The sequence below is a fragment of the Sceloporus occidentalis genome, unplaced genomic scaffold (genome assembly GCF_023333645.1).
Source record: "Sceloporus occidentalis isolate IW3139 unplaced genomic scaffold, rSceOcc1.0.p SCAF_1, whole genome shotgun sequence".
NCBI lineage: Eukaryota > Metazoa > Chordata > Lepidosauria > Squamata > Phrynosomatidae > Sceloporus > Sceloporus occidentalis.
This window is the reverse complement of record NW_028316981.1, coordinates 279,135,964-279,155,585: the sequence shown is the minus strand read 5'-3', so window position 1 is coordinate 279,155,585 and position 19,622 is coordinate 279,135,964. Positions and strand designations below refer to the sequence as shown.

The window sequence follows — 19,622 nt, the reverse complement described above, 5'->3', positions numbered from 1 at the left end:
TCACCAGGGACTAAATGTACATCTAAGTTTTAATTATCACTGTGTGGATATGTGGCATTTCATGTCCTATTTTTTTTGCCAACCCAGAATGACACTCTTTACATCTGATGAAGCTGACTCAATTCCACAGAAGCCTGTGGTGTAATAAAAGTGTTCATCTTCAAGTTGCCACAGAACATGCTACAAGAGACCAACATGTCTACTCATCTAGAAACTGTCCATGAGTCTTTATAGTCTTATATTAATATTCAATACTTGCTTACATTACTAAGCCATATCACTGTTCTATGGGGAGAAAATACATTATCTATTAAGAACTATATTTTTAAACAATTCCCACAATACAAAAATTATTTTGATATGAGTGGCTAGTGTCCCATTAATAAACACATAAATAATAAATGGAAAAGAGTTACTTGCCTAGGACTACCATATTTTCAAATTTTAGGACTGACTTTATTTGGCATAGAAAGAAGAAAAGATTCACGCTGTCCCTCTCCCTGTTCTGTAGGTCACTCTCATTTTACCATGATCTGCTTATAAATTTAGATTAACATGATTTGTGAGCTATCCCATCTGTGATACAAATGTGTTATGAAGAATACTGCTCCTTCTGAACATGAAAGCTCAGTTTTCAGCTGAATACTGTAATTAGGAAGCTGAAATATAAAACACATACTCAACAAATTTACGGAAATCATAAATAAGCATATTTTACTCTGAAAAACATGGCTCACACCTGTCAAAATAACCATCAGCAATTTGCGGCAAATTTGAAATCTCAAGACAAGACAGAATTGTGTTAACATGAAATATAAATCTGGTAAATTCCAAGAGAGAATACAAAAAGAAGAGCTTTTAGGATTTAACAACTGATAAGGGTTTTTTTTTTTTTGGGGGGGGGGGGGATCACAGATGCCAGAAAAGTCAGGGAGAATCATGTCTCTAAAACCAGTTTCTCTGTGCAACCTGCAATGTTTTACAAGGAAAGATCCTGGGTATTAAGAGGGAAAAGGTTAAGCTCCATTGAATTTAGCCCATTTCACCTTTAGGCCACAGGCTGAAGTTCTCCCACTTATCCCTTTTAGTATCTCAGCCCAAACCAACTGGAAACTCTTGCTTGCAACATGCTCTCTGCTACCAATGTCCCCTGCCAATATATACGTACAACCCTTATTCCTGCTCATTTTTGGAACCGGGCTCTGTGGGAAGGTGCGGCTAATTTCAGTACTATAAAATACGTGATTCTACACCCACAAATGGCTTAACTCCTAGCACATTCACACAGAAAAAATACTTTGCAAAGAAAGAAAATGAAAGCAAGGAAATGACCCTCAATCATGAGTTCAGCCTCTATATTTTCATTCCATTAGCACAATAGTCCCTAAAAATAGGACCTCTAGGTGATGCTGGAACTTCAACTCCCAGAGGTCCCAGCCAATATGGCCACTAGTCAGGGATGCTGGGAGCTGAAGTCCAACAGCATTTAGAGAGCCAGATTTAGGAGCCAGTATATCAGCAGTTTTCTGTTCAGAGAATCAGTGACTACCAGGTTCATCTGATACAGCAACTTCCCTGTGGACATCCAGCAAGCTACATTAACCTAGGCATGGCACCTCAAGCCCAACATACTACCCATGACACCACAGCGATTCATGACAATACGTAAGACACATGTAAAGATGAGTAAAACTACAAACTGGATTTGAATCCAATATGACCAACACAATTTACGAAACAGACACTATACTTAGGCAGTAAGAACAGTATTCTTCTTACACTGGGCTGGAGAAGAGATCTTCAGGACTAACTACTGCAGTTCTTACTGCTTTCTACTATACTAAAATGTGTTTTGCAAAGACAGCTTGGCATCAAAGTAAGGAACCTTTCAATTCACCTGGCATTGGTTGGCACAGATACATATAGTTGCCTGTTGACTCAGTCTCTGAAAGACAGACTGCCAACTGCTTCATGTGTAAGGAAACAGCAAAAAGGTTGTACAAGTGATTCATATGCTGTGCATACCACCTCCCTCTCAGCACTCACAGATTCTGTCTTATTGACTCCTTGCAACATGCCAAGATGGCTCCCAGACAATTGCATGGTTTGAGGATCTCAATAATTGCCCTAACACCAAGAGTTTTGAGACAGATTACAGTTATGATGAAACTACATTAGTTTCATCATTATATTAGGAATATAATTTTATGCTGAGACAGAGATAAAGTTGCATAAGACAATATTAATGAAGGGAGTCAATGTATACAATGTTTTTCTTTTTGTGTTAATTGGTAGTACAATGCGTCCGTGCCATATGCAGCATTCATGGATTTCCCCTTATGTGGATTAATCCGGAATTCATAAGGGGGGGGCACTATAGAAGATATATACATAAGCTTAAAAACAATTAAAATAATCAAAGTAAGAAAGTAATTTGTTAAGAATTGCATATATTACTGTCTGCAGAGAATAGAAAAATCTGTGAAGATGTGTTAATTAAAATTAAGTTGTACAATTAGAAAAGCTATGGAAAAAGCTGTGATAAGTAAATGTGGAAGAAAAACAGGAATAAAGGTTGTTAGAAAAAGATAAACTAGATACAAAGAGACTAGATAAAAATACCTCAAAAGTCATAGTTAAGGAAATAATGAGTAATTGTTTTTATAAGTAGATATGCAGGGGTGGATTTTAAGGGATGGGGAGAAAATGTAAGTATGTATGTATATGTTTTTGTATTAGAATTATTAAAACCAATAAAAACTATTTTGAAAAAAATTTAAAAAAGAAACTGCATTAGTTTTAAGTTTTATTTTTAAAGAACAAAAATAGAAGATTTTGTCAAACTAGGTTTGAATTTTAGATTACAGCAAGAACTCTGATGATGCATCTGAACAATGCAATGATTCATTATTAATTACTGTTCTTTTTTTGGGGGGACTCACACACAAGAAGTATAAAAACTCAAAAATAATCAGAGAAATTATAATACACCATTGTATAGATAACACCACTATAAAAAGAGGATGAAAATAAAAGCTATTCAAATAAATGGAACAGTGTTGAAAAGTACAAAGTTTCTAACTCAATGAACATGATGTTTTGGCACTATACTCAGTTAAAAACAGAACACATAATAACATTCTTAAACACTATTGTCAAATTTTCTGATTATCTTAAGACCCACATGACTTTCCCAGCCCTGATGAACTGCTACTTTCCATAATTAATAGGGTCATACAACTCCTGTCTTTGTTTCTGTGTGGATTGATCCATAGTACTGTCCAGAGAAAGGAACAGCAGTACCTTATATCCCATTTCAATCACAGATTTCAAATATTCCATTTCAAATATAAATGAAATGTTATCTAGTGTACAGTACTATAGCATCATTCCTTGCCTTGTATGTCCCCACTCCTCTGTTTGCTTGGGAAAAGCAACAAATGTCACAGGGAAGTATCAGAAAACTCTTGTTGCAGAAGACTCTTGCCATCAGAGCAGTCACTATGCTTAACATAAAGCTATATAAACATGGCTAGAAACATGCCAGTGAAAAGCAAAAAATTAAAACTTAACCAGAACGTATACTACATATCAGGAAAGGTAATATCAAATCAAAGAGTATGCCAGCATGGATAAAAAGTAGAGACATGAAAGCTCTTAAGAAATCAGAATACTTAGGTCTTCTCAGCATTCCTCACACTAGGGCTGCTGGTACTTGCAGTCCAACAACATCTGGAAGGCTACATGATTCTTTTCCCAGCGTGAGAAGAATGGCAACTTCCTTCTTACAACTGAGGGCTAGCCCAAATGATGAAAATAAAAACACAAGCTTGCATCCAAAATAATTGCAAGCAGTTAATTTTAAGGTGCATGTTGCTCAACACTGAAAAATCATTTAAAAATCATATCACTGTATAATAATAATAATAATAATAATAATAATTTTTTATTTATATGCCGCCCGGTGGTGAACCAATCCGGGCGGTTTACAACATTAAAATAACATACAGCATAAAAACAATATATTTTCCTCCCCCCTTAAAAAGTTATTAAACAACATATCTAATGTAAAACCACAATAACTAGTTAAAATAACAATAAATTAAGCAAAATAATACCAACCAACAAACCACTGCAACTTCAGTTCTAAAGAAAAGAAAAAAGAAAAGAAAAGGGGGCTTTGGAGACATTACTGAGGAGTGGGCAGATCCTGAGGCCGGGATATTTCAGTCTGGGAAGGCCTGCCTGAAGAGATCCGTCTTGACAGCCTTTTTGAAGCTGTCCAAAGATGTTAATTGACGGATCTCGTCCAGCAGGTCGTTCCAGAGCCTGGGGGTGACAGCAGAAAAAGCCCTCCGGGAGGTCGCCACAAGCCTCGAATTTGAGGCTGCAACAAGTTCCTCCCAGAGGATCGGAGAGCACGGGGAGGATTGTATGGGAAGAAGTGGTCTCTGAGATAGCTTGGACCCAAGCCATTTAGGGCTTTAAAGGTAATAACCAACACCTTGTACTGGGCCCGGAAACCAATAGGCAGCCAGTGGAGGGACCTCAACACCGGAATGATATGGTCCCTTCTAGATGTTCCTGACACAAGCCTGGCTGCCATGTTTTGAACCAGCTGTAGTTTCCAAACCAGGCACAAGGGTAGCCCCATGTAGAGCACATTACAGAAGTCAAGGCGTGAGGTTACCAGCGCGTGCACTACAGTCTCGAGATCCCTTACTTCCAGAAAAGGACGCAGCTGGCATATCAGCCGAAGCTGATAACAGGCACTCCTGACGGTCGCATTCACCTGATAGTATATTCAGAGGCAAGAAACAGGCTAGAGAGGAAGCTAGACTAAAGGATGACAAGCTAAAACAGTACCAAAAGAGGATAAATAGACTGCAGAGAAGCTGAATGAATTATTTGTGTCTGTGGTGGTGATGAAACATGCTGCTCTAGGCCTAAAATTAATATATCATTGTCACAAAATGGAATCCACACAAAAAATTAAAAAAATTAAAAGTAGCATTCCTGATCTAACTAATATATGCAACTTATCCTAAAAGTCAGACTCTGTATCAGGGTTGGTGCCAACCTAACACCAGCTTTTAAAAAGGGATCCAAGGGTTTAGCTGAACATTTGTTCCAGGTAAATCGGTGGAAAGCAAAATTAAAGGGAATATTATCAAGCACTTCCGAGAAAGGAACTGGAAAACCACCACTGAGTATTCCTTGTCTAAGAAAACCTTATGAAATTTGTGGGATCACCATAGGTTGACAGGCAACTTGAAGGCACACTTGCACACACAGAGACATTATCAGCACACAGAAGATCACATATAGCTGAAGAAATATCAACATGGCTTCATTAACCTCAGAGTTCTTTGAGAGTGTCAACAAACATGCAAATAGGGAAGATCTCTCACTTAATTTTTACTAAAGCAATAGAATTATCAGGAGATCTTTTCAAATTTTAATGAAGGATCTAGAGTTCAGTTTTGTTAGGAACAAAGTGTTGGCTATTACTTTTAAAGCTTACACCAGTGGTTCTCAAACAATGGGGTGGGACCCCAGGGGTGTGTATGAGAGTTGCTCTGGGGGGGGGGGGACAAGACTTGTAGGCCGTAATGCCTCCTCCCCCAAAAAATTTATGTGTCAAATTTACACATGTGTTGAGTATTGAATTTACTTAACTGTGAACAAAATAAAGCATTGAACAATGTCATAAAATGTTAAAAAATTAATATACAGGAATGTGCAAATGAAAATATGCATACTAAATAAACAAAATGTTTTTATTTATATAGTACAGCAAGTGGTGTTATGTATGCATGACATCCACCAATGGTAAAAAGTCTGAATACCACTGCCCTACATGGTTTGGGTCCAGGTTATCTCTGGGATCACCTCCTCCTGTATAATCTGCCCCATACACTCAGGTGCTCTGGGGGACATCTACTTCAACCGGCCAGGAATAGACAGGCAACTGTCACCAAGAAGACCTTCTTGTTGGCCATCCCTACACTATGGAATTACTTGCAAGGGCAGATAAACACACTGTATGAATTTAAAGCAGTATTAAAGAGCTATCTCTTCCAGCAGGTCCATCCAGTTGATTCTAAACTATGCATTTTAAATTGGTATATTTTTAATTTTATGCCTGGATGATTTTAATGTGCAATGCTTATCTTAATCCTATGTTTACGTGTTTCAACCTGTGTATTTGAATGGCTTCATTTTAGTTATATATTATATTTTAATCTATACTGTACCGAGCCTTAGAGAGAGGCAGGTAACAACTACAAGCACAACAGAAACAGCATGTGTTAGCAGTGTGGTGGCTAGGTTTGGTTTCAATACCAAATTTCTCACCCTATTCAATGGGGTCATCCTCCCAAGGACATGATTAGACTGCGTTCTTGCTTACTGCCACTGATGCTGTTATGCTGGACTTTCTGCTATTTGCTATCAAATTTTATTTAGAAATTGTTGAATGCTGCCAGAAGTATTACAAACAAGTGCCTAAATATTACTAAGACTGCATCTGCATGACAGAAATAATCCACTTTGAAACCACTTTAACTGCTATGGCTCAATGCTATGAAATTTTGGGAATTCTAGTTTGTTGTGGAACCAGAGCTCTCTGACAGAGAAGGATAAATGTCTCACAAAACTACAGTTCCCAGAATTCCACAGCACTGAGCCATGGCAATTAAAGTGGCATCAAATGGAACTGCTTTTGCAGTGCAGATACAGCCTTAGATAATTAAATATGTGCCTTTATGCTTATCTTTCTTCTCTACAATGAATACTGTGGGAGATGACAGCCAGCACTTTGCCAGTTCTGGCTGCCACACTTTCCTTCCTAAGTTCTTATGAGACATGCATTCTCATTTAATTCGCAAGACTGAGTGCTACAAGAAAGAGGGATCAAGACAGCCACAGTTAACTAAAAAAAAGATTACATTTATAACAATAAGTATTTATCTATTGTTTACTTATTTCTTTCATTTATAAGTATCTCAGCAATTATAGTTTTCTGGAAAATGTACAAAACAAGGCAGATTAAAAATTACAATTCAAATATTCTTTTAAAAAAATCAAAGCTATTATAAAAACAAAACTAAAACTTTCAAAGAGATTTAGAACTTCACAGCTACAATTAGTACAGAATTCCAAAGGGGAAAATACTACAGAACCAAAATAAACATGATAAAATTTCAGAAAAAATAACCTTTGGATTCTACGATGGGGTTCTTCTTTGCAGCAGAATCTGAGTGATGAAATATGGGCCTGTTACAGACAGCCAAAATAAAGCTGCTTCGAGTCACAGTGGAGGTATGGTGTTTCAATGATGCATGCGTCCTAAGAGTCCAGAAGTCGCACCAAAGCCATGCTCCAGCCCTAAGGACTGGAGCGTGGCTTTGGTGTGGCTTCTGGACTCTTAGGACGCATGCATCATTGAAACACCATACCTCCACTGTGACTCGAAGCAGCTTTATTTTGGCTGTCTGTAACAGGCCATGATAATTTCATGATTTGTTTAGTGTACTTTAACCTCCTTTTCAGCTAACCATATTGATCACAGAGTGGCTTTTATTTTGGCTGCAGATTACTGTTTAAAGAGTCTATTTTGCCAAACAATACAATTGTCTTTCATGGTTTATAAAAAACAACTAGGAATAAGCATCAAGGCTATATATGACTCTTGTCCCTCATGTACTCTAACTACACGATGGCTGTTAATAAAGCAAGTTCAGAATCTTTAGCCTAGTGCTCACCAAGAAAGTCATAAAATTAGTGTTAACTTATGAAAATTCATCAAGCAACATGAGCGTTATTGTTACATATGTTATGCTAACAGAAGTACTACACACAGTTCCCTACGACAGAGAAATTGTGCATTTTAAACCCACAGCTTTCAAAAAGCATTTTCTTTTAAACTGGGCTTAACTTTTACCAGTCCAGGTTATTTGAAGGACTGTATTCATGTTCTCTTTACTATTTCCTGCTAAAATGTTTTGAAACTCTGATGATTTTCAATAATAAAATTTATCTCATGCAAATCAAACAACTTAATGGTGATGTGGCCATGTGCACAAGCCACCATTGGGGACAATGTGAGCTTGCTGTCCGCAGATGCTTGAATCCACAAATGGCAAGTTCATGGATACCGAGGGCTGACTGTAGTTTACTAAGAAAATACAATCCATTCTTTAAAAGAATCATTGATGCAAGGCTACCGATTTTAAATCATCCATCTGAACCTCCTTCTACTGTACCAAAATGACAGTTGTGGCAACTGTTTCTTAACTTCTTGTACCAGTAAACTTGTAAACTCTTATACATAACTTTCAAAAGATAACTATGTTGGTCTGTTTTAATATAAAAATAAATGAAGGAATCTGTGTATAATTACAGCGCTTTAGAAATAAAGTTTAATAATAATAATAATAATAATAATAATAATCTAGTAGTACTTCTAAGACTGATTTATTTGAGCATGGGTTTTTGTGGATTTCTACCTACTTCTTCAGATACATTGATGGAACACTGATGAACTGAATATATCATTCCATCAATGCATCTGAAGTAGACTGAAATCCATGAAAGCTCATGCTTAAATACAATTGTCAGTTTCCATTCATGGGCTTGGCATCTGCAAACTGGAGCATCCACTAATAGCCCCACGCCATTCTCTTCAATGGCAGCACATGCACATGGTCATGCCAACGCAGCCACAAATGCACCATGTCACCATTGAGAAGAACGGGACTTGAGGTCCTCCAATATTTGGCATCCGCCAGGGGATCTAAGATGGAATCAATATGAAGAGCTGACTGATATCCCCGTGGATCCCATCTGCTATCAGATGGAAAGAATGTGAAGTTAAGGAGGTTTACTGGAGATCATTGATTTTCCATTTGTAAAACCTTTAGTTCTAATCTGAGAGGGAAGAGAAACAGTTACCATTTGCACAGAACTTGGAGAGAAATTATACAGTGTTACTGGGAGGTCTCCTTCCCAGCTCCTCATCTTTTAAAAAAGGGAGGCATGGCTAAGACTGATTTACAGTCAGCTCTCCGTACTGGCAGCGATACCAGTCAGCCCATTGTATCCATTCCATTATGGTCCCCTCCCCCCATGGATGCCAAATATTGGCAGGCCTCAAGAGAAGGTTAAGAGGTGATATGACAGCCCTGTCTAAGTATCTGAAGAGGTGTCATATTGAAGATAGAGCAAGCTTGTTTTCTGCTGCTCCAGAAACTAGGACATAGAACAATGGATGCAAACTAAAGGAAACGAGATTCCACCTCAACATTACAAAGATGTTCCTGATAGTATGAGCTGTTCAACAATGGAATAGGCTCCCTTGGAGCATGGTGGGGTGGAGTCTCCTTTTTTGGAGGTTTTTAAACAGAGTCTGGATGGCCATCTGTCAGGTCTCCTGACAGTAAGATCTGTTCAACAGTGGAACATGCTCCCTCAAAGTGTGAAGAAATCTTCTCTTTTGGAGGTTTTTAAACAGTCTGGGTGGCCATCTGTCGGGTGTCTTCCAATTCTATGATTCTTCCTCTAGAGGAGAGAAAGGAAAAGTGTGGCCTGCATATGGTATGCAGGTCCCTTTTTCAGTACCATAAAACATTACCAAAATCCCCACCAAAAGTTCTTTTTTCTGATAAGAAAGACATTACAGTAGCTCCTGAGCTGGGCCTACCTCTAAACAATCTTTCCCCTGCAAAACCAGCAGAAAATTGGTGAAAACTAGAACCAGATTGGTTTCGTCCCTTCCAGGAGCTATTTTCAGATGATTTCTAGCCACAAACGAGGCAGCATGGCACAAAATACTGCCACCTCACCTGCTATAGTTTCCCATCTCTGCCCTAATGTTCAATAGTTTCTCTGGAGGCATGATCCTAAGGAGAGGGGAGGGAATGAAATAAGGATAAGAGCAGAGAAGGAACTGCTGGATCTTGGGCTATTCCATGAATACTCTGATCATTCTTTCGAATTTATCTCTGGCCAGATCCTTTGTTAAATCATCTTTATATACCACAAGTCAGTGATGGCTGATATAAGGAGCCCATATATCCAGTGACAAACTAGAAATTGCAGAAAGACCCTTGAGCACTATACAACACTACAGAAGCCAACTAAACATAGCAGTTGCTTGGATTTTAAGCCCTCAAACTCATTTGGCTTGACACATTTTACTAGGCATCTAGTCTCAGGCCCAACATAAATAGGATACTATGGCAATTACAAACAACTGGATATAAGGTTTCTAAATACTTTGCAGCTCCTATCCCAACTCTTTTTATACAATTTGTATATGTTCAAATTAATAGGCTCTTTTTAAAGGAGAAGGTTAATGGAAGATAAACCTGTTCTTGTGAAATAAAGATCTTCAGCAGTTTTATGCAAAGAGGACTTGGAGAGATTACACAACCCATGAACAAATTTCATTTTCTAGAACAAATATGCTAAGCAATGTTGAGTTATCACATAACACCTTACAGTGATTCTGTAAGTCACTATTGCAGCCTTGCACATAAATCAACAAAAGGGCAGGTATACATCTAAATAAGTGGATCCTAAACTAAGGCCTGTTACAGACTGCCAAAATAAAGCTGCTTCGGGTCTCTTTGGAGGTATGCTATTTAAACGATGCATGGGTCCTAAGAGTCCAGAGGTTGCGCCAAAGCCACACTCCATTCCTAAGCACTGGAGTGCAGCTTTGGTGCAGCTTCCGGATTCTTGGGATGCATGCATCATTTAAATAGCATACCTCCAAAGAGACCCGAAGCAGCTTTATTTTGGCAGTCTGTAACAGGCCTAAGAAACTAAAATCACACACAACTGTTACCTTTTCAAAAAGTCCTGATCTTTAGGATACTTCAGTTAGTTTATTTATCAACTTCAATCCCACTTTTCCTCCAGTAAGTTCAAGGCAATGCGCATGGCTTTCCTCCTCTCCACCTTACCCTCACTGTAATCTTCTGGGGTATATCAGAATGAGAAACAGCAACTGGCCCAAGATCATCCAATGAGTCTCATGTCTCAGTGGGAACTCAGGCCTGTTACAGACAGCCAAAATAAAGCTGCTTCGAGTCACAGTGGACGTATGGTGTTTCAATGATGCATGCGTCCTAAGAGTCCAGAAGCCATACCAAAGCCACGTTCCAGTCCTTAGTCCCACATTGCTATTACATCACAGCCTTAAAATGAATCAGCCACCACTTTCTCTCCTTCCTGGTAATTCTGAATTGAAATTTTGAGAAGCAATGGAGATTACCAACAGAGATTTCACACCACTCTCAAACTACTCCTATTATTTTGAGGGAGAAAAATTAATTGTTGAACTGATACGAAATAGCTTATATTAATACAGTTTAGTAGGGAAATTTATTCTGGAGCCAACATAGCAACCATTATATATTGAAAGTACTGGAAAAGAGAACTTTACAACTTCACTATTTATAAAGTTATAAATGTGTTAATAATGCAGGCATCATTTACAGCGAGACTATGCAAGTTTGTAGTTGTCTAATAATGTGTTTTTACAGTTACTAGAGGAAAGTACACTTTGAAATTCATATTACAGAAACATAGAACTGGGAATCAGATGCTACAAAAGCAACTAAAAATCATACAACTAGACTACTCCAGAAAGTGTATCAATAAACTGAACAGATATACTATCAGAAAGTGCATTCACAGAACCATAGACTCACAGAGCTGGAAGAGACCCCAAGAGCCATCCAGTCCAATCCCCTGCCATGCAGGAACTTACAATCAAAACATTCCCAACAGATGGCCATCCAGCCTCTGCTTAAAGACCTCCAAAGAAGGAGACTCCAGCACTCTTACTGTCAGGGAGTTCTTCCTAATGTTTAGGTGGCATCTCTTTTCCTGTAGCTTGCATCCATTGTTCCAGGTCCTATTCTCTGGAACTGAGTAAAACAATATTGCTTCATCCTCAAAATGACACCCCTTCAAATATTTAAACAGGGCTACCATGTCATCTCTTAACCTTCTCTTCTCCAAGCTAAACATACCCAGCTCCCTTGCCATGAGAACCCTGAAAGCAGGTGGTAAATTAAGGATGAGGGCAGCCATGTTAGCTTGTGCAGTGAAAACTACCTACATTGTAGAAATAATACAGTTTGACAACACTGTGTTCCATCCTACAGAATCCTGGGATTTGTAGTTTTGTAAGGCACCAGCATCCTTTGGCAAAGAAGGCTAAAGATCTTGTAAAACTATGAAATCCAGTATTCCATAGGATGGAGCTACACCACTTAAAGTGGTGTCAAACGGCATTATTTCTACAATGTAGATGCACCCAAAGTCTTGTAATATCTTAAAGACTAACACTCTTTCTGGGCATAAAACTTTCACAGATGCCAATACACTTCATCACACAATTTAGCTAATTAAGGTAATTCAATATCTTATTTGGTTCAAACTGGTAGGCGTTAAACCTCACCTTTAGTGCCAGATCTTTTTGGAAAACATTTTTTTAATGTAGAGCAAAGCAAGTAAAACAGCCAAACTCTAAGGCAGTGGTTCTCAAACTTTGTACATTTGTATACTGGACAAAATTACAAAATGCAAAGGTATAACTCTGAACACTGAAGTGAGGATAGTTCAAGCTATTGTATTTCCCCATCAGCATGTAAGATGTGAGACCTGGATAGTGAAAAAAGGCAACAAGAAGGAAACCAACTCATTTGAGATGTGGTGCTGAAGAAGAATGCTGAGGATGCTATGGATGGCCAAAATGACAAACAAATAGGCCCCTGAGCAGATCAAGCCTGAATACCTCATGGCAGCCAAGACAGCTAAACTGAGGCTGTCATACTTTGGCCACATCATGAGAAGGTATGTTTCACTAGAAAAGTTACTAATGCTAGGAAAGGTGGAGGGAAGCAGTAAGAGAGTAAGACCTCATGCTAGATGGATGGACTCTATTAAGGAGGTCATGGGTATGAATTTGCAGGATTTAAGCAGAGCAGGGGAGGACAGGGAGTCTCGGAGATGTCTTATCCATAGGGCTGCCATCAGTCGGGGTGACCGGAGGACGATTAACTGTGGTCCAAAACACACTGCCAAAATAATCCAGTTTGAGACCACTTTAACTGCCCTGGCTCAATGCTGGGGGATTCTGGGAACTGTAGTTTTGCGAGACATTTAGCCTTCTCTGGTGCCAGAATAAACTACAACTCCCAGGATCCGCTAGCACTGAGCCAGGGCAGTTAAAAGTGGTCTCAAACTGGATTATTTCTGCAGTGTTTTGGACCACTGCCACCTGTCCAGGAGGAGTCACACAGACCCAAAAGTCCTCCGACAGGCTCAACTGGCTGCCCTGCCCTCTCCCAAAGGGAAGCATCATCCAAAGTCCGCAAAACAGCAGCACCTTTATTAGGCGCCCAAATGCGGATTTTGTGGATGATCCTGTACTTTGCTATTAGGCCAACGCAGCTGGACCTAAAAGGAAGAAACAGTGCAAGACAGGCACAGAAGGCCAGCTGGGAGGAGGCCCCCAAAACAGCCCCCAATTGCAAAGACTGAGAGGGAAGGGAGCCCCTGGAATAAAAAGCTTCCCCATCCCCTCAGATGAAGGGGCTTCACCTCTGGCCAAAGAGGGAGGATCTTTGGGGGCAGGGTGACCAATGTCCTCACCACAAAGGAGGACCAGGCACCACGCAATGGAGGACATTCCAGATTAATAGAGGACATGGCCAAAATAGAAGCTGCAAAACGTTCAGGTTGAGATAAATCAGGGCTTATTTCTCAACCTCGAAATGATGGATATTTTGGGATCCCTCCTGAGTGGAAATGGAGGACACGGCTTGGAAAAGGAGGACGGCTCATCACCCTGCAAAGGAGGACAAGGCACCACAAAAAATGGAGGACGTGACCAAAATGAAAGCTGAAGAATACAGTCAGTGTAAATTCGTGCATCTTTGTCATGCTTAAAATGGAGGACGTTTTGGAATCCCTCCTGGGATGCGGGGCACGTCCTTTGGAAAAGGAGGAGACCTGGTCTCCCTGGAAAGAAGGGCAAGCCACAGAAAGAATGGAGGGCGGTCAAAAGAGAAACGGAGGACGTGACCAACACGAAAGCTACAAAACACTCAGAGAAACGTACATCTTTGTGCTGCGTGCTCAAAATGGAGGACGTCTTGACACTCCTCCTGGGCAGAGAAGGCTGGAGTGTGGCAAGGAGGGCGGCTAGAAAGGAGGGCAAGGGCACTGCAAAAAATGGAGGACACTGAAGAAAGGAGTGTAGGACAGGACCAAAATGAAGGCTGCAAAACCCTCCCATAAATACGAATGTGTGCTTCTTTTCTGAGGCTCCAAATGGAGGACGCTTTGGAATCCCTCCGGAGAGAGAGGGCTGGGATGGAGGACACACGTCTGGTGGAAGGAAAGGAGGGAGCCTGGCGACCGCGCCTCCTCCTCCTCCTCCTCCCCTTCTTCCTCTTCCCGGGGCTTTACCTTGAAGGGGTTGTTGAGGTCTGGGTCCGCGAAGGGGTTGTTGTCGAAGTCCGACATGGCGGAGGGCGGGGGACTCCGGTCGAGCCCCTCGGAGGCGGAGGCGGAGGAGGAGGAGGAGGAGGCTTCTCCTTCTTCTCCTGCTGCTGCTGCTGCTATTATTCCCTCTTCGACATCCGCTCAGGTACTTCCGGTAGGAAACCAGCCAGCCACCCCGCCTCCCGATAGGACAGTCAGTCACAGGCCTCCAAAATGGCCGCCCCGGAAGTGACGTAGAGGGCCGCGCCGAAGTATGGCCGGCGGCTGAGCGATGAGAACAGCTGTTACTGTCAGGAGGTTCCTCCTAATGTGGAATCTCTTTTCCTCAGCTCCTGTTCTCTGGAGCAGCGGAAAACAAGCTCGCTCCCTTCCTCCTCAGTGTGACACCCCATAAAATACTTATGACACATTGTAAACTGCTCAGGGGGGGCTCACATGATGCACTGATGAGCAGAACAGAGACGTCGGCTCCTCCCTCCACCTTTGCGGATTTGATTATTTACGGGTTTATTAACATGTTCTCTCTAGGAATCTCTAGGTCCTCCAAGGCAACTCTGTGGTCAAATTTAACCAAAGGCCACAGGGAAGGAGGCTCCTGGCATTTGTTGGCCACAGAGTAGCACTGGAGGACCTAGAGATTCCTAGAGAGGACTTCTCTCAGGGAAAAACATAGTGCTTTGTTGTTTGCAGTTTTTCCTCATCCGCGGGGGTCCTTCAAGGCTCCTCCGCTCTCAGCCTTCTGAGGAGACTAGGGCCGTCTGAAGCAGGAGGAAGAAGGGCTGATGCTTGCCCTACAAAGCTCCTCTGCTGCTTGCTTTCTCCCAAACAGAAGGTTGGGCGGAAGAGGAGCAGAGGCAGACGCTCACCCTGCAAGGCTCCTCCTCCTCCTCCACCTGACTTTCTCCTGAGTCCTGAGGGCAATGGGAGAGGCAGAGGGGCCAACGCTCGCCCCACACGGCTCTTCCGTTGCTCAGCCTTCTCCAGATGAGAAGAGCGGATGGAGGAGGAGGAGGAGGATGGGCAAGCCTCCTCCACCATTTGGCCTTCTCCTGAGCTGAGAGCCAGGCAGAGGAAGAGGCGGATGGAACTAATATTAATGAATGAATTAATATTTCATTAAAACCTATCTCTGGCCTGCAGAAGTTTAGCCTATTTTAATTTTGGCCCCTTCCTTCTGCCCAGTTGTGCAGGTCTGCTTTATGAGATGTTGGGAGTGGGCTCAAGCTCAGTGGAAGGAGGAAGGAGGGGACTTTTTTGAGATTAAAAAAGATTAAGATTTTTTAAAATTTGAATTTTTTAAAAAAATATTTTTTGAAATTTTAATACATTTTAATCTTTTTAAATTTTCTTTAAAGCATCATATTTTAACTGACTGGATTACCGCATTACACTATTATAGCGCTGCTGTTCCACAATAACTGCTCTGGCTGCCTCCTGCTGCATTCTGGGATTTGCAGTTTAAGGCGGGGCATTTAGAATTCTCAACCAGAGAGCTCTTAGGCCTCATGAACTACAAACCCCAGAATGCAACAGGAGGCAACCAGAGCAGTCAAAGTGGAACAGCAGCGCTGTAAGAGGGTAGTGCGGTAATGTGTCTTCACTATGTATATGTAAAGACATTCAGGTTGTGCATATGATATTGTCATTTGAAGGTAAAATTTTAATTCTGCTAGTTGTTTATGTCACAATACATTATGTGGTAGATAAGAATTAGGATTTATGAGTAACATTAGTGCAAAAAAGCATGGCTAAGGATTCTGCATGGTGCAAAATGGGAGGAGCAATAGCAACTATATGTCTATTCCGCTTATCAGTGCACTTGAGCACGCCCTAAGCAGTTTACAATGTGTAATAAAGCTAATTGCCCCCAACAAACTGGGCACTCATTTTAGTGGCATCAAAAGGATGCAACACTTAGTCGAGCTTGAGCCTGTGGCTGGGATTGAACTCTCAACCTTGTGGTTTGTAAGTGGCTGCAGTACACTCATCTCTCCACATTCACTGTGGGCTGCCCAAAATCCTATGGTGGGCCACATGCAGCTCCTGGGCCACATGTTGTGCACGCCTGCCTTAAAGCATTTTAAAGGGAAGAAGGTGAATGCCTGACCAGAGCAGAATATAGTCATAGTACCACTATATTCTGCTCTGGTCAGGCCCCACCTGGAATATTGTGTTCAGTTCTGGGCACCACAATTCAAAAAGGACATTGAGAAACTGGAGCGTGTCCAAAGGAGGATGACTAAAATGGTGAAGGGTCTGGAAACCATGCCCTATGAGGAACGACTCAGGGAGCTGGGGATGTTTAGCCTGGAGAAGAGAAGGTTAAGAGGTGATACGATAGCCCTGTTTAAATATTTGAAGGGATGTCATATTGAGGAGGGGGCAAGCTTGTTTTCTGCTGCTCCAGAGACTAGGACCCGGAGCAATGGATGCAAGCTACAGAAAAAGAGATTCCACCTCAACATTAGGAGGAACTTCCTGACAGTAAGGGCTGTTCGACAGTGGAACAAACTCCCTCGGAGTGTAGTGGAGTCTCCTTCCTTGGAGATCTTCAAGCAGAGGCTGGATGGCCATCTGTCAGGGATGCTTTGATTGGGATTTCCTGCATGGCAGAATGGGGTTGGACTGGATGGCCCTTGTGGTCTCTTCCAACTCTATGATTCTATGATTCTATATCTTATTACTGCCAAAAGGTAGATCTTTGAGGAGCAGTGGTGTCACAAACACACTTAAGGTGTCACCTGGTGCGGTACACACACCCTGCACACACACACACACGCATGTAGTGATGCCACTGGATGAGGGTTCGCCTTCCTCGCCCCCTTCTTTTCCCCATAGATTTTTCTCTTGTTGTGTAGTTTCCCACACACACACACTCCTGTGGTCGTTGGGTTTTTGGTTCCTGACCCACAGATTCAAAGAGGAAGATGCAACTTTGGAGCAGAACCTCTTACTTTTCCTCAGTTGTGGCTGCCTCCGCACTGCAGGAATAATCCGATTTTGGCACCACTGTAACTGCCATGGCTCATTGTTTGGGAATTCTGGGAACTGTAGTTTTATGAGGCATTTAGCTTTCTCTTTCAGAGAGCTCTGGTGCCACAACCATCCACAGTTCCCAGAATTCCATTGCATTGATCTAGGGGAGTTAAAATAGTACCAAACTGGATTATCTCTGCAGTGCAGATGAAGCCAAGGTATTGCTTCTCAAGCTCTACAGTTCTCCAGTGTGCTGCAGAATTCTGGGAACTGTAGTTTGTTGTGGCAAACCTTCTGAGCTCTGTGACTGAGAAGACTAAATGCCTCACAAAACGGCAGTTCCCAGCATTCCCTAGTCTTGAGCCATGGGTGTTAAAGGTCCAAAACACACTGCCGAAATAATCCAGTTTGAGATTGCTGTAACTGCCCTGGCTCAGTGCTAGGGAATCCTGGGAATTGTAGTTTATTGTGGCACCAGAGTTCTCTGACAGAGAAGGCTTAAATGTGTCACAAAACTACAGTTCCTAGAATTCCCTAGAATGGAGCCATGGCATTTAAAGTGGTGCCAAACTGGATTATTTCTGCAGTGCGGATGCAGCTGAGGTCTCATTTATCAAGCTCTTCAGTCCTCCAGTATAGTCAATACTTAACAGATTGATCATGGGTTGTTTTTTCAAAAAAAATCTTAATGTGATACTTAACCTGCAAGTTTTGCCTCTTCGTGAGGATATTTGTATTCAGGCTTATATTTATAGGCCTTGTTGTTGTTGTTGTTGTTGTGTGCCTTCAAGTCATTTCTGACATATGGCAACCCTATTATGGGATTTTCTTGGCAGGTTTCTTCAGAGGGGGGTTTGCTATTGCCATCCTCTGAGGCTGAGAGAGTGTGACTTGCCCATGGTCACCCTGGCTGAGCCACGATTCAATAGCAACAGCAATAGCAAGTACATTGCTATACTGCTTCATAATGAACTCAGAATTCCTTAAGTGGTTTACAATGTGTAAGCCAATTGCCTCCAACAAGCTGGGTACTAATTTTAGCTATCTATAGAAGGATGCAAGACTGAATGGACCTTGGAGCCCCTGAGATCGAACTCACAACCTTATGGCTGTAGTACAAGCATTCAACCACTGCACCACCAGGACTCCCAATTCAAACCCTGGTCTCCCGAGTCACAGTCCAGTGCTCAAACTGCTACAACACAGTTACACATAATTCAGCGTAAATGCTACTGGACACACAGTTCTTCCTGAGTAAGAATGAAACACTGCCAAAATAATTTAGTGTGACACCTCTTTAACTGACATGGCTCAATGCTGTTGAATTCTGGGAATTCTAGTTTTGTTAGATATTTAGCCTCTGTCACAGAGCTCTGGTGCCACAGCAAACTACAGTTCCCAGGATTCCATAGCATTGATTCATGGCAATTAAAGTGGTGTCAAACTAGATTATTTCTGCAGTGCAGATGCAGACTTAGGCCAGAAATCCCTCATTCCCAGTCAGCTCAATGCAACTCATGTGGAAAATGTAGTTAACATTGGAATAAACATATTCCAAATCAGTTCTTATTTCTTATTTTGGTCTTATTTTTAAACGACAGAAGCGTGCCAACTTCACTTGAATTATTAGGGTGCCCCACCAACGATATTCCTAAAGAGCATTTCATGTATCTATCAGCAGACAACGCATGGGAGAATAGTTAAAGTATAAATTCATGTTTTTCTGAAAGACGTGGACACATCTCTATGACAGAGTATATACTTTACATGGACCTGCCAAAATTTCCTTCTGTAAGGTGACAGGATTCTTGTTCCTTGTGCTCCTTGTGTCCAATTCAGTTCAATCCTTGGGATCTAAAAGGAGGTCTGGAGAAAGAGACTTGTTGGGGAAGTATGGCGGGTTACATACCGCCATTAAAGTACGCGTGGAGTGCGTACTAGGGTTAGGGAGGTGCAGTGCTTCCACACCTCCCTAACCCTAATACGCGCTCTGCGCGTAAAAAATGACGGTGGCTGTTCCAGACGGCCGCCGCCATGAGGACGTCACGGCCGCACCGCCTCTATATAGGGCGGCGCGGACGTGACGTCCTCGCTCCACGCCAGGGCGCCTAGTGCACCCT

At 41.6% G+C, this 19,622-nt stretch overlaps 1 protein-coding gene across 1 annotated transcript in view; it reads right to left on the bottom strand.

Moving 5' to 3' along the window:
• Positions 1–14,615, bottom strand: part of SCAMP1 (secretory carrier membrane protein 1) — a 59,738-nt gene extending 45,123 nt beyond the window's left edge. The window contains exon 1 of the mRNA XM_089494644.1: positions 14,491–14,615. Within this exon, the coding sequence (XP_089350770.1) occupies positions 14,491–14,547 (57 nt within the window). The 5' untranslated portion in view covers positions 14,548–14,615. The remainder of the gene's footprint in view (positions 1–14,490) is intronic.
• Between the last annotated feature and the right edge of the window lie 5,007 nt (positions 14,616–19,622).